The sequence below is a fragment of the Haliotis cracherodii genome, unplaced genomic scaffold (assembly GCF_022045235.1).
Source record: "Haliotis cracherodii isolate W230 unplaced genomic scaffold, xgHalCrac1.p SCAF_2, whole genome shotgun sequence".
NCBI lineage: Eukaryota > Metazoa > Mollusca > Gastropoda > Lepetellida > Haliotidae > Haliotis > Haliotis cracherodii.
Window position 1 is genome coordinate 75075252 of NW_027266275.1, and position 16812 is coordinate 75092063.

Below are 16812 nucleotides of genomic sequence, written 5' to 3' on the forward strand. Positions count from 1 at the left end.
CCCTGCCCTGAGATAGGGGCATTTATACGTAGCATGAAAGTACATAAGAACATTTTGGATAAAGTCTTCCTGCTCCACAAGTATCACCGGAAGCTGGTGTCACTGACCCTGCGGGGCAGAGCCCGGGGATGAGCACTCCTCCAGTCCAGACCGTCCCCAAGCCGATTTGTGGGCTCAATTCTGTCACTAACTCTGCGGGACGGGGATCTAGGTAGTTCGCTCCCACCCTCAAGATCCTCCATCAACCGACCGTTTGCCTCTGGTCTGTCACTGATCCTGCGTGACAGAGCTCTGGAGTGGTCACCCCCGCTCTCCATAGCACTGTCAGTGGACGCTCGACCCCGTGACCCGCTCGGCTCGGCGATCTCAAGCTGTTCCTTGGACACAACAGACAGAGACTCTTCGGAGTACTCTTCCTGCGACAACACGCTGGATATTTCAACAGAGTTCTGACTCTCTCCCCTCCATACATTATTAAACCTATCGACCTCCACAGTATCATCCCGGTCTAGATCAGCTATCTCCGGCACAGTGCTGCAGTTTCGTGACGCTTCAGTGAGCGTTGCGTCGTCGTCGTCATCGTCATCAGCATCACGGTCGTCGGTAACCTCTGATGATTCCGAGTGGGAGAGAGTTTCAGATGAAATCTTCGAAGCCACCATCAACCTAGAAAGACAATGTGGTGATTAAAAACTATTTGTTTGTTGTTTGTTTGCTTGTTCGTTCGTTGTTTAACGCCGCACTCAGCAATATTTCAGTTATATGACGGCGGTCCAGTGACTGACATCATAATCATCGATCAACGAAATTGTGATACGGGATATGCATGAACCCAGTCAGCCAGCCTAATCACCCGATCCCGGTAGTCGCCTCTTACAGCAAGCATGGGTTGCTGAGAAAAAAAATTGGGAAGGCATGTTCAATAAATTTAGCCGATATTTGATAACCTTGATTTAGGAGTTTATATATAATGGGAGTCCACCACATTCACCTTATGTCATAATACCACCTAGGAATTTCATACAAGCATGTAAAGGAACTTCCTCTATCGAACATTTTAAACCCCACTGATCCATATAGCAGTATTGGGCTTACGTTATCATCAAATATTTGGTACCAGGAGTTGTAGGTGATGAGTGAGTGAGTCTGGTTTTACGCCGCTTATAGCAATATTCCAGCAATATCACGACGGGTGATACCAGCAATGGGCTTCACAAATTGTACCTATGTCGGGAATAGAACCCGGGGCTTCGGCGTGACAAGCGAACGCTTTAACCACTAGGCTCCCCGAACGCCCCTGTAGGTAATGTATTCCAAGACATTGATATGTTTGTGTATACTAATTAACACTTTTTACATTGTAATGATGTTTGTTTTGCATGTTTATACCATGGACGATAGTAAATAAAGAAAACACCCAGGTATTCATTAAAATGTTATGTCTAAAGATTTCCCTTTGTAAAACCATTTTTCTTTTCCATTTCTTTTCCCTGCCCTCCGCTTGTGAAGACAATGTCTTCAGTTTGATCTCTGTTGACTCCTAGTTTCCATTCATAACAATAACGTTCAAGCTCTGACTCTGTAAACCATTAATAATACTGGAAAATAATATAAAATTATATGCAAATAAGAACAAGAACAGCTGAGTAATAACAGGATGTAACTGAATGCCTTGTGCCTAATTATCGTGGATTTGCAGAGCTAAATGGACAATCGGTCAAAGTGCCAGGCTAGCAAGCGCCAGGTGCTGAGATCGTATCTCGCTAGTGACCGGGTTGTTATTCAGCCTTGGGACCAACAGGTCTTTACAGTGTTGTCACTACCCCTAGCGTACAGTACATACACCCTTTGCATTCAAAAGAACACACTCGTCCGATGGTAGATGACCAGATGGTGGAAAAACGAATGCTTTCGTACACCCGAAACACAAGTGTCAAAACGTGTGGTGTCACCTTGGGCAAGTGAATTTATCGGCTGTTGTTTTTATTTTTTTAATTGTATCTGCCAAATGTACTAATCTTTTGTTTATTATGTTGGTAAATATTTTGCATCAAATGCTCAGAAGAGTAATACCTCTATAATTATCCAAAATGTTCAGGTCACCGTGTCACCTTGTTTAAGCATGCCAACTGACCAGGATTCTGGGATATTTCCGTTTTCTCACAAGTGTGTCGGATAATGAAGGGAGTAATAGATCTGCTGAATGTTTGAAACGTTCGGGGAGAATAGTGTCTATTCAATGTCATTTGCTACATTTAAAATATTGTATACTTTTCAGAATCTCATCTCTGCTTTTCAGATTTCAGAAATTCTTACAAAAACATTTCACATAACTGTCACAATTCACATCAGTGTGACCCGCTGTGTCAGAGGAATCATCCTGGTGCGTCGTATAATCACTGTCTTCCACTTGCCCTGGCCACATCACTAATATGACGTCGACTGTCCCTTGCCAGATGCCTGGTCTCAGCTCCTGGTCTGTATCAGCACCCGGTGTCCTGGCATCTTCCCCCAGGCTGCTGTCGTCCCTTTCCTCTTGTACAAGTTTGTTTCCTTTGTCATAATATCTGGTACTGGGATTTTAAATACGTAGTGAATACAGCTCGTCTCATTTGCTATCTCTACTCCGTGCTGTTTCAATATGTCTCTCAGTTTCACCGATAACCATTGGTCTTCCAAGTGACACATTCGAACGATAGTTATTTTTGTTTTGTTAGGGTTTTTTTCAGGAGATCCTATGCGCTCTTTCAAAAGGTCGTGTCACTGCCGTTGGCAATTCCTAGTTTTTCACTCTTTGTTTAGGTTTCATCCGGGCAACCCGGTATACTATAAAGCACCACGTTGTTGCGCTGATTTCTCCTTTCTTGATCTTCTATATGTGCTTCTTAATCTTCCCTAAAGCCACCCTTTCTCTCCGTTCTTTCGTTAAGTTCGTCAATATTAAGTCTTATTATCACCTGTTTTTCTGTGCTTGATTTTCCTTCTTTCGCCGATTTCAGGGATTTTATGTCCTCTTTCATGCCTTTTGCCATTCCTTCTTCTGAACCCATTACCTGTTTGATCCTTGTCGCTTTTAATTCATCTAATTCCATCTCTAATGGCCCAGAATTTATGCAGTTTATGCACATAAATCGGATTTCTGTTTGGATTGGCAAAGTCAAAACAAGGTATTTTGGTTTAAAAGTTTAATGTTAGCTTCAGGTATGTCAATGATTTGATATATTCAATTTCCATCAAATGGCCAATTACCTTCCAGGACTGTATGACAAGCCTGTATGACAAGGGGGGTGACTTCAACTTTATTTGATCAAGGTTACAACATCCATTGCAGAGGTGTGGAGGATATTTCCAAATTTGACGCATAGTGACAAAGGTGATGTCCGATGCAATTCCCTGTTTTGACTTGTTCCGTGTGTTCACGTGTTTTGTTTTGTTTTTTTCTGGATAGATGTTGACTTGCTTTTGCATGCTTGTGACGGCTGCCACTGGTGTTGCAGGATGATATTACGGTCATTTTTTCGAGAACACTTGGTACCATCACGCTCATGATAGTGTCGGAATCGAACAATTTACTCTGCTTTTGGAGACAGTTATTTCAAGTGTTACCAGTTTTTGACGTCATTGTCGACATAATGGGGCAGTAGTATAAATTATGTAAATTATGTATTTCACCCAAAATCCTGGAATTATTCCTGCATAAATCAGATTTATTAGCACAACATAATCTTATATTAAGTGTCCATACCCGGCTTCCATTCAGACATGGGGTTGTAGATTTACAACTTTTCTGCCTAGCGCCTTATATATACAGTCTGTTAATAGATAGCGACACAATATCATTTAGCATGAATATGGTAAACGGTAACTAAATAGGCTTTGTGAGGATATGAGTACAAATAAAATGAGTATTGTGTAAATATTTAATTAGAGATGTACAGACATGTAGAGTTGCCTGTTAATCGGACCTGCATATCAAATATTGTCTATTTTATGTGTTTCAAACCATTTAAAAATAGAATTAATTCATTTCAGTTGTAATGAAATCTTCAGACAAAGACTTCAACTGCATGATCATAAAGCTACCTGGGACATTAAGAGAACTCGTATGCTCGTAAGTCAGAGAGGGTGGTGGCGTAGGCTTTTTGTTATATGAGCTTCACACATTGTACCCATGTGGGGAATCGAACCCGGGTCTTTGGCGTGACAAACGCACGCTTTAACCACTTGGCTACCCCACCGCCCCTCCTACTGATAAAAAGAAACTTTGTTTTTCAAAAGAACAGCTCATTATATGTCCATATTTACAATAGGAACTACCCCTACCATCTATGTGCTTGGTGCAACCTGAAACGTGCTCTCACATATGTTTACAGTATTTACTATTTTAGTAACTAGAAAGTCCATTTGAAGTTCTCACACAGGCTGATAGCTGTGAATACGTTGATGAAAGAATATTGAAGATTTTGCCATTTATACCCACATTTTTAAGGTGTGGCAGTAATACATCATGTTTAACAGTATCAAAAGCTTTTGAAAAATCAATAAACAAACAGTAGAATCTCCCGTTCTGTTTACAGTGATATTTCTGGATCATTGCATGGAGGGAAAATATATGATCAGCAGTGAAATGATTTGATCTAAATCCTGCTTGTGTCTCATGAATAATATCACTTTCATCACACCACTGTGACATGGATATCTTACACATGGAGTCTATCGGTGATATGCCTCTGTAATTGTTGGGGTGTATTTGATGCCTAGGAAATATTAGTAGCAAATTGTTGACACTGAACCAAATAAACTAAAGAATCCCGGTATGAGATAGAAACTGCCGGTGACCACTGGCTCGTTAGTACTGTAATGATTAACAGTTAAACTGAAGTATATTTTACCACGAGACTCTATGGAATTTTTAACTTGTTTTGGAATGTTTCAATAACATAAATATTTACACGAACATAATAATGCCACTTGAAATAAAATGGGTGACGCACTACGTTTGACTCAGTCACTCATTAAAATTATTTGGTAGTAAATCTATTGCAGACATTTCAATACCCAAATAAATTGAGGCTAGTCTTAGACGTTAACCAATTTGCATAAGCCCACGAGCACGCTCGCGGTGCTGACACACAAAAAAAACACAATCAGGGCGAATTTGTAGTATGGGATTCTGACACGCCTGAAGGACGCATCTCTTCACAGCCAATTGAATCGACATAGATGACAGTACTAACCGAAAGTTCATTAAGATAATATGTACATGTTTCACTGCATGGAATCACCACATTTAGTGTTCAGACAAAGAGCTTGGTCTTTCACGTGACATTATAGTGCATCATGTAAGGTCAATATGTTAAAGTGGGAAATATGTTATCTGCCAAAACCACGCATCAGTACTCTCATCAACTTTTGACTTGACTCTAAAACCTGAACACAATTTCTTTTCCAAAGTTCCATAAAACTCAATACAAAGAGAGAGATATTGCTGGGTCCAGCAAATGTACCATCAAATCCCTGTCTCAAAGATTAACCATACTCCTTAATGCAATTGAGGAAAGATTTTCTTTATATTCACAGAAAGTACTTGTGGCAAGGGGAATGACTAGCAGGTGGATTCTCAAAAACTCAAAGGATTTTCTTGAATTTTTGCAACCTCAGGGAAGAGTTTAATTATGTTAAAACATTTGATTTTTCAACTTTTTGCACCACTATCCCACACGACAAACTTAAAGACTTTATCTCTTGATGCATGGGACACGTGTTACTCAACAAGGTGACCACATATACAGTTTCATATCTTCAGAGGTTCGGGAAAATTTTGAGAGATGAAAGACTAACAATACAATGTGAAAAATTCTTGACTTCCTCATCTATGTGAAATTTCGGAATAAACACCCAGGCAACAAGTAGGGTACCAATTGTTTCTGAATCGGAATTTCTGCTCGGAATGGCAAAATATAAACAAAGAAACATGGCCAAGAAGTTTGTAGTTCAGGCACTTCGATTATCTTCATATCGATCAATAATGGTAAAAAAGCCAATCCCCACCACCACTGTTTGATTAACAAACCTGAACTAGAAACCGCCTCATCTGTCTGTTTCATATTTATATTTCGTTCTATGCATAAAGATTCAGAGTGACAAAAACATACCCACAAGACTAAGAGCAATGACTTTATGTTTCCTTTCATGTGGAGCAATATTCCACCAGCTCCCGCCCTTGGTGACCTCATTTCACAACTTTTGAGGTCCAATCGATCATTCTCTTTCTACCAAGATTTCAAAGACCGTCATACGATTTTGGCTCCAAGGTTGTTTGATAAGGGATACAACATTCAAAGCATCAGTAAAGCTTTCAAACATAATTATGGTAGATACGTGGAGGACAACTCCAAATTTGACGCATCAGTGACAAATATTATGTCCGATGCAGCTCCTTATATTGACGTTACCATATGTTTCCGTTTTTTATCGGGTGAATTGTCTTGCATGTCTTGTTTATCGGGTTCAGCCGGTAGGGCGGGAAACGCTCAACTTTTCGTATGGTGTCATCACTATTTCATAGTTATTCATAAACACAATGCTTTCGATATAGTCAGAATCATACAATAAGCTCTGCTTTAGATAGAGATTTCTTACGATAGTAGAATGACTTTTGCCGTTTATATATTCTGATCATGATAATGTGAAGAAAATAAGAACTGTATACATACCTGTCGTCGGACTGCCTGGAAAGCCAGCCACTCGCTGGTTTCCGCAATCGCGTCTCCATCTCTGGAGATACCTGACGGCCTTGCTCCGATGGGGTGTCCCCGTCATCTGATGTCCTGTGTTCTCGGCCATTATGCCGTAAGTCTGTGTAGGAAGGACATGCAAGGTTCGCCTTGGTTGATTGTCTCTCATCTTCCATTAGAAACGCTGCATTTTGAACTTGCAGAGCACTTGTAGTGTTCGTTACACCATAAGACTTACTGGAGTCTGTATTTTCTATCAATATAGTTGTTTCTTTTCGCCCAGATTTTGTTTTATCAATGTTGTTTTTGGACGGTTCCAACATGAAATTGTTAGCAGGAAGCCCATCGAAATTAGTCGGTTCCAAATGAGGAGAGTCTTCATCGTCCTCCGAGGCAGAAACTGTCATGTCTCCAGAATCACTCCCTGAATCGGTTGTAGGTAATCTCCTTGCTGGGGCTCTGGATACATGGTCACGTGGTATGGAAGACCCTCCTGGAAGTGGACCATGATTCAAGGGAGGTAATCGATCTCTGGTTAAGGTCACGCCTATCATTTGTTTTGGTTTTTCATGAGTCGTTACTTTATGAGAAGCAACTTGCATCATAGGAAACACTTTAGACTTACACGTACACTTGATAACACACCCTACCACCAATAAAACACACGCTGCTGATAATATAAGGATGCCTACGACATGTAAAGTTCCATATTTCGAAAATCCAGTCTCATCACTAAAGGCCACGAGGGTAATGGTCAATCCAGGTATGAACAGGGGGATGGCGAAGCTTATCATACAGGGACCCAACAGAGATTTAATCTCTTCATTACGTTTCTTTTTCAAGCTCAAATGGTCTCTATTGGACGCCATGTTGAAACAAGGAAGAAGTATCTCTAAAGTGTCTCTTCTTCACATGTTGAGAAATGTAGGCTGATTAGGTTCTGAACATGGCCGAGGAATGGCATCGCCGGTTTCGCGTTGCATGACCTCCCTGAAAATAAAGGCATCAATCATTAATAGGATGGTTTCATTAAGCATCGCCTTCACACCACAGTTCCCCGCTGCGCTTGGTATTGCAAGCCTGGGAGCTGCATTGGCTGTGTCTAACCACATCTTATTACACAATGTGTGAACGATGAACGCAAATGTAGAACAGATATATATTATATATTCATACGAGACATCATAAACTATGTACGTATGCTTCAGCCCAGCATTGACAAAAATGTATTTTATTGTTCATTAATTATAAATAAATAGAATTGTAACGCTATTAAGTCATCGTGAAATATCAATTTATGTAAGATAACGATGGAAAATAGGGAATTTTCGGACAAATGACGAGTCGGAAGTTAACTATATGTTACTAACTCTTTCAAATATTTTACGACAAAAAATTGTTTCTGTCTACCTTATTCAAATTCAACATTTTACGACCACTGAGACATAGATGGATATACACATTAATGCAAATAAAAATTATTGTTCACCAGGTAGCATAGTCTTCATGGTGCGGCAATGATGGTGGATGGTTGATAGGTAGTAGCAGCGATTGAGGAAGTGAGGGGTTGGGCAGTGATGCGGTGCGAGGTGAGGGGTGGGGGTCGGGGGTGGGCTAGTATCGGCTCGGAGATTAAGGGAGTCGCAGGAATATCGTATTTACATTTCTGACTGCATTGCACATCGGAGCCATGGACATAAATTATGTTTAACTACCGTTCCCATGGCTACTTTAATATGTAGACTGTTGGTATGTTCATGTATGTGTCAAGCACTTCACTATAAACACATATGTTAATTCTAGTATTTCTCTATACAAATAGTTTCTCCAGCATTTCCATGTGCACATAGAGTAACTCTAGCATTTCACTTTACACATATATTAATTCTAGCATTTCACTTTACACATATATTAACTCTACCATTTCACTATACACATATATTAACTCTACCATTTTACTATACACATATATTAACTCTACCATTTCACTGTACACACAAAGTGGAAGCAATAAGTTACAAGGGCGAATCCAGCATTTTTAAAAGTCCAAAATATCGAAATCATCTCTCGGATATTTTTACTGCCTACAACGTACTATATCTGCTTTTCAAAATGGGCAGTTGCAAAGCCGCTGGAGCCACCACACCACCACATCCCACTCCGAATCGCCCCGCCCCGCCCCGCCCCGCCCCGCCCCGCCCCGCTACGCCCCGCCCCGCCACGCCCCGCCCCGCCCCGCCCCGCCCCGCACCGCACCGCACCGCACCGCACCAACCCCCATACACACCACCACCACCTCTGGGTCGGCCTTTGGTGTAATACTTTCAAGAAACTACACTCACGGTCATGTTACCAGGTGTTCGCGAAATGGATGCTATTACTGTCACGAGAGAGTAGACATTGAAATCACTCGATTCCTATTTCTGCCAGAGATATAAGGAATTACGTCATGTGTATTTGCACGACTGTTATTGAGCGGATCCGTGGGACAGGTATTACATCATCTCCATGGTAGCACCTACAAAAAAGGTTACTTCAATCCATTGTCGAACTGTTTTGCTCATCATACAATGGCTACGTGTGATGTTGCCTGCCAACCCAGGCTTCAATACTGTATGTGTTGCCCAGGGTCGCCCCAACACAGCACAATAAATATTGATAAAAAAACATTTACATAAGGCAGGGCGGGAGATAACTCACCTAGCCAGTTTAAAGTGTTGTAGACATTACCAGGGAGACTATACTCCTGATATCGCAGAGAAAACACGTTAGCAATCGAAATAAATATAATAATATATATTTTACATGTCTAATATGGACGAAGGCATCCGCATAAGGTGAGGTGAAATGGGTTTTAACGTCGCGTCCAAGATTATTGCACGTGCATGCACGTGTATTTGTGTGTGAGTGTGTGTGGCTGCTTGCACTAGTCCGGACTGATGCCGATTTATAGTGCTAGCCCACTGAGATACCATGCCGCAGTTTAACATGAATACCCCACTCAGACACAGTTTACTGACTCCGAGCTGACAAGTCCTTGTTTTAGCACCTTAATGCCGAACACCAGACAGGGTAACAACAAGTACCACTTTTAACGTCTTTTGGTATGACGCGGGTGGGGATCGAACCCCGGACCTTCCGCTCTCCGGGCGGACGCACTACCACTAGACCACGGAGGCGGTCACATCCGCTAAACGTTGTTTTAGCATCATTAGTGTCATATGTACCTCGAGGGCCCGCAGCAACCTCTGCTGGTCGTAAGGGGTGACAAAATGGATCGTTTGGACAAGCTCGTCATGGTACAGTTATAACGAACTCAAAGGGACTACTAATTATAGTTCGTTACAACCGTAATTCGTTATAAGCATATATACAGCATAATTACAGCATGTAGTCGGGACTAAAAAGTTAGTTCGTTATATCCGTTAGTTCGTTATAACCGTAGTTTACTGTATTACAAAGTAACGAAGGCGTGGTTCGTTGCACATAATAGCAATCACTGGATCGTCTGGACCAGAACTCTCATGGTGTCATGTGCCCAACATCTGAATGTCACCGTGGATGAAAACAACATTAATAACTTTACCACTGTCGATGTATCAACGTCAACAGTATCATGTATACCGCTATGATTGAGTCAACTTTATACCCCATGTTCCAGGAAGTCAAATGTTTTTTTAAACAGATTATAAATTTTGTTTTCATAATACGTTTCTTTTCTTCTTTTATATGACATAAATATTTAAACTAAAATTTGGCATATTCTCATTCCTGATTCTGAGGGTACCATGGGTATGACATGCAAATTACAAATTGTTTTACCTTGTGGATAACACATGCCCGCTTTGTAACAGTATAGGTAGTTGCATCAATAAGTAGGTATGCTACATGTCTTTGTGCCGTGTTGATCCACTGGATCAAAGTTATTTTATAGTTGTGATAAATTTGGCCACCACCCTCTATCGCTGTGTCAATTATTCATGACACCCACCACGAGATACTCGATACGGTTTCAAGTACAGAATATTTTTCTTAGCTTCATTTCATCAAGTGTCTACAATAAAGAGGCTGCTACATCCACGGGTTTGTCACAATACTCGGATGTCCTGAACCACACACCATGTGATAATCTCCATATACATCTCCATTACCGGTGGCTATCAGTTTCCTGCCGGAGCTTTGTCGTCAGAACGTGTACATTCCAGATGGAGAACGAATCATGTTCTGTTCCCGACGGGAATTTACTGAAACGTAGTAAAGGAAGTTATGAATCATTCATACAAAAGAGGTTTCACAGCGATTGCCTTTTCGCAGTAATTCTGAAGGAAATTCAGGCCTCTATCTTGATCATTCTTAGAATGCCATATGCAGGAAGAGTTTGAGATAGCCGAGAATCACCTACGCGTCTGATAGAAGCGGACAAGTGCACCTTTACCAATCTGACCCCGACTAACACAGGGGCACTGACAGCTATGTCACGACTAATTTCAGGACTACGTATTTACTTTTATTATTAAATTTTGAATGGGTATCGGTACGGCGAGGGAACCGAAAATGTGCTTCACACATTGCACTCATGTGGGGAACCGAACCCGAGCGCTCGGGGTGACGAGCGAACGCTATAACTACTAGGCTACCCAACAAGCATTTTTTTAATGTGACAATGTAATTACATCAATCTGGTCATGAAGGGAAAACCCAACACTGGCCAGGCATGTTTAAAAAGTACCTCTTTTATTTCCCGCTAAATGGACTAGTGTACAGTGTATTCTCAGCTCCCTGGGGTGGATGCAATCCTAACTGACTGTTGGTACAAAGTCACCGGTGATAGAAAGATGCATTTTACTTTCGATCACGGAGATATTAAATCTGGGTTTCAATGTGAGACCACGCCAGGCTGGGAAACCCTTCAGTGTCAGGTATGTGGACAGTGGACTGACTGGTTTAACTTTGCCTGATTTGTTTACTACCTTTCAAACATGCCCTCAATATCATCTCTAGGTCATTTATCTAGACTTTATATATTTATACTTGGTCTTTGTTTAATTGGTGTAACCTTTCTACTAGATTGATGCAAATTAAAGAATTGTTTGTTTGTTCTTTAACGCCGCACTCAACTACATTCCAGCTATATGACAGCGGTATGTATATATTATATTCTGAACGAGACAATCCAGTGATTGACATCATGAGCATAGGTCCACGCAATATTCAACATTCAACCAACCAAGTAAGCGAATCTTATCACCAAAGTTATTTATGGTGTTTTACTACAAGCAATAGGTTCCTGTCGCAATAAGTTTCCGGAAACTTCTACTCTTACTCGGAGTCCCCGCGGGTTTTGCAGGATTGAGCTAGCGGACAGATAGATATAGGGAAGTGTTTTGATCGACTAGAATCGAACTTCCCAGGATGTCCAATATGCCCGAGAAGGTCTTCCTTTAAGATTCGAAGAATACGCCTAATTTGGCACACAAGACGATTACACAAACATTGACGTAAGGGTATGACGTGGGATTTGACGTCTGTGATAGCTACACAACACGGGACCTTGGTAGTGCATGCCCAGAAATCCACAAGTAGGTAAAACCTTAGGGCAGCCATGGATTCTGTGTCAATGTATGGCACATCCATTTCCATTGTATGTTCATGCTGATATGAGGATTTTCGGCTGGTCACACTGCGCTATGTCCTAACGGCAAACCATATATTTTCTATTCTGTATTTATCCAAGGGTGTGTTGTTTTAAACAGGCTTACTCGACTGTGTACTGGACGCCGTTGTATGGCAAGAGTACTGCTGTGCGGCATAAGAGAACATACACTTACTTTTCATGCGGGTGCTACCAGTAGAGGGGGCACGGGTGGCCCAGTCGTCTAAGGCGCCGCGATTCGCTGTGCAGAGTTGCGTCCCTTGGGCACGCCAGAAACCTATTATTGTGGGCTCGAATCCCGGTTCGCCCCGATTATGTTTCTAGGTTTGTCAGCACCATACCCGTGCCTGTGGGTTTCACCGAAGTGGTAAACGTCTAAGACCTGCATCACTTCGGGCTTTCCTCCCACATTAAGCTGACACGCCGCGATATAACTGGAATACTGTTAAAAGCGGCGTTAAACCCAACTCACTCACTCACTCACTACCAGAAGAGCGGGTAGGACATGCTTACTCTTTTCGCGAACACCTGATGACATCACTGATTTTCAGTGATCCATTCATGTAATTTTCACCACTATTTTGCCTCTTAAGCCAAATGGAATCAGTTTCGGCAGATAATCGAGGCTGATTACTCTCTGGCGTTAACGTTTTATATTTACTCTTTTGTTTTTTTTCTTCTAAAATAGACTTTAAAAGAAAAATTGTTTCTATTAAATAATTGTATTTATAAGTGAAATACTATTTGTCTCAATGTTAGTATCTGTCATCTATATATTTGTCTATGTCTTCTTTTCTTTTTCAAAAAGAGAAGAAAGGTAAACACGAATTACAACACAGTTGTAAAACAAAAAATCGTCTGATGAAGAGATCGAGTTTCCACCTGCAGGCGCGGCTGCAGCGCAACATATCAACTTGTGTCTCGACGGAAAAGGCCACATTCGTACGTGTATTGAGTTTTATGGATGCTATAACTGTATGATGACGTCACGTCATATTAGATATTCGGTTTTTCCTTCAGTAAATCTGTTTGTTACATTACATAGTTTTATTCTGACCTGATGTGTGCATGATGTTATATATTCTCTCATTGTGGTGATCTTGAGTGTGCATTATGTACGTCAGCTATATGCATAATTACCTTACGTGTATACTGACCTATATCGTCTGTCCTCATAGTCACCTTTTATATGCATTATATTGTTTCATCTATCTTGATACTGACCTTGGCTGCATTGGGCTATACCATCTATCCTTATACTGACGTTATGTGCGAATTGTGTTATATAGCGTCTATCCTTAAACTGGCTTTATGTTTGTATTGTGTTATATGATATCTCCTTATACTCACCTTATGTATGCATTATGTTCTATCATCTGTCCTGATATTGACCTCGTGGGTGCTTTGTTGTAGCATCTGTACTTATATTCACCTTATGTGTGCATTGTATCATCATATATCCTTATACTCACCTTATGTGTGCATTGTGTTTTACATCTGTCCTTATATTGACCTCATTCGTGCCTTTTGTCACACCATCTATCCTTATAATGAACGTACGTGTGCATTATGTTACACCATCTATCCTTATTGACGTCATCTGTGCATTATGTCACACCATCTATTCATATATTGACGTCATCTGTGCATTATGTTACACTATCTATCCTTATATTGACGTCATGTGTACATTATGTCACACCATCTATCCATATATTGACGTCATCTGTGCATTATGTTACACTATCTATCCATATATTGACGTCATGTGTACATTATGTCACACTATCTATCCTTATATTGACATCATGTGTACATTATGTCACACCATCTATCCATATATTGACGTCATGTGTACATTATGTCACACCATCTATCCTTATATTGACGTCATGTGTACATTATGTCACACTATCTATCCTTATATTGACATCATGTGTACATTATGTCACACTATCTATCCTTATATTGATGTCATGTGTGCATTATGTCACACCATCTATCCATATATTGACATCATGTGTACATTATGTCACACTATCTATCCTTATATTGACGTCATGTGTACATTATGTCACACCATCTATCCATATATTGACGTCATGTGTACATTATGTCACACTATCTATCCTTATATTGACATCATGTGTACATTATGTCACACTATCTATCCTTATATTGATGTCATGTGTGCATTATGTCACACCATCTATCCATATATTGACCTCATGTGTACATTATGTCACACTATCTATCCTTATTGACGTCATCTGTGCATTATGTTACACTATCTATCCTTATATTGACGTCATGTGTGCATTATGTCACACCATCTATCCATATATTGACGTCATGTGTACATCATGTCACACCATCTATCCTTATTGACGTCATCTGTGCATTATGTTACACTATCTATCCTTATATTGACGTCATGTGTGCATTATGTCACACTATCTATCCTCATAGTGCCGTCATGTGTGCATTATTTCACACCATCTCTCCTTTATATTGACGTCATTTGTGCTTTGTTTCACACAATCTATCCTTATATTGACGTCATGTGTGCATTATGTCACACCATCTATTCTTATAATGATCGCATGTTTGCATTGTGTAATATCATCTTTCATTTTACTCGCCTTATGTATGCATTATAGGTATACCATCTGTCCTCTCTTCCGTCACACCCACAGCGGTAAAAACGCTAATAGGAATAACGAAATACTGCCTATGGCAATTTCCGTCGCCCCAACAGCAATGTCCTCAACTCAAATACCCACAACAAATGCCAATCAGCACAACATTTAATAACCAGTAACATACCCTCCATTCCTGAAGAATCACAGCGTGGCAGTCAACGCACAAGATTAGTCCTTTTGGTGGCGTTCCAACCTACAGCCGCGGCTAGCGTCCACTCAGACCATGACAGGGTAAACATAAATCCCAACATGTCTTTGTACAATGTCTACCCGACCTCTGCGTGAGTGCAATCGGGCATTGGGGTCACCAACACAACTCAACCGGCTCCGTGTACACGTGAAAGACTTCAATGATCCGCGATTCTGGTTGATGAAGATAATTAGGAGAGGAGGATGAGGCACAGCCCCAGTGCCTGAGGAAGTACCACACGTCGCGCCTTGCTAACAGTGTTGGCATTTGCTGTCGTCACTGACTGAAGCGGCGAAAACCGATACCCCAGCAAATATAACCAGAACTCGTGAATATTTGATAAGTAGTGGCATGAAATGAGAGTAGTTTGCCAGGGATGCCGGTTACCAAAGTCGGCTTCTATGGAACCTTTATCGAGTGATCCCAACCCTCTACTAAACCCTTCTGCGTCAGTCGGTTGTATCTGTTCATTGTGGGCATACGTCAAGTAAGATGTTAGAAAATTGAAAATCAATGTCTGATTTTAGTGTGATTGACAGTTTGAGGAAAATATCAATTGATATGAATAATAAATCTTTACGGTTCTTATTCAACTTACGTTTTCTGTGTCTCAGAACCAGGTATTTCCTCGTGGTCTCCCGGCACAGCTCTCCCCACCACAAGCGTTGTTATTCCCCATGATGTTCTGTGTGAGTTGTTGTTCAATCACCTGGTGATTGTTTACCTTTGTATTGATCGGCCGTGCCTTTACCGACCAGCATAGTGGGGCACGGTGCACTGGGAACGGCCTGTGATGGCATGGGTGGACTCCCACCAAACAGTGTCGTCATGGAGGCGTATCAACACACAGCGCAAGGATCTCTTCTTGTGTCATTGCACAGTCTCATTTCTACAACTCTTTGTGACTGGTTGCTCTCTTCTTACCGACCTTCCTTTCACAGAACCCAGTTATCTATAGCTGCGATTAAATACAAGCACGGGGTGTAGCTATTGGTTAGATGGCGTTATGGGTGAATCATTAAGCTTTGTGCTTGAAATCTGAACTGCCCTTATGTTTGTTAGGCTCTGAAATGGGTGTACTAGACGGACTTAACATCGGGTAATTATTTCAAGCTCGTTACAGACTTTCAATTTCAGCTGAGCACTTTGTGGAGAGAGAAGTCATTTGAAGTCGATATAACTTCAATGGTTACAAACAGCTCAAACGAATACTACGGAGGCCTAAGAATTATTTATTTATTGCTTTTTTTCTAATTTTCAGTATTTCCTTTGACAAAAAAAATCCATAAAAACTGTTTTAGTTGTACTCGTGATCAGAATTATCCCCGTCACGCTCATGCCTACTGAAGATGAAATGAGGTTTTAATTTTTCTTCTTAGAAAGTTATACGTCCCATAAGTGTTCAATCATCTTAATTTGTAACCATAGCACACGCTTTCTCCCTTTTGAAATTTCGAATGTATGGTTGTAGCGTGACGTGCTTGGTACAGCCCTGAAGAGCGGAGAACTATGTTAATATAACCAGGTTAT

General features: G+C 40.9%; 1 protein-coding gene across 1 annotated transcript; it reads right to left on the minus strand.

Moving 5' to 3' along the window:
- LOC139469640 (papilin-like) lies at positions 1–15962 on the minus strand. The gene is made up of 3 exons (XM_071251866.1): positions 15881–15962; positions 6717–7727; positions 1–666 (listed from the first exon to the last, which is right to left on the minus strand). Exons 2-3 carry the CDS (start codon positions 7604–7606, stop codon positions 84–86), a joined length of 1473 nt encoding a protein of 490 aa, XP_071107967.1. The 5' UTR covers positions 7607–7727; positions 15881–15962; the 3' UTR covers positions 1–83.
- Between the last annotated feature and the right edge of the window lie 850 nt (positions 15963–16812).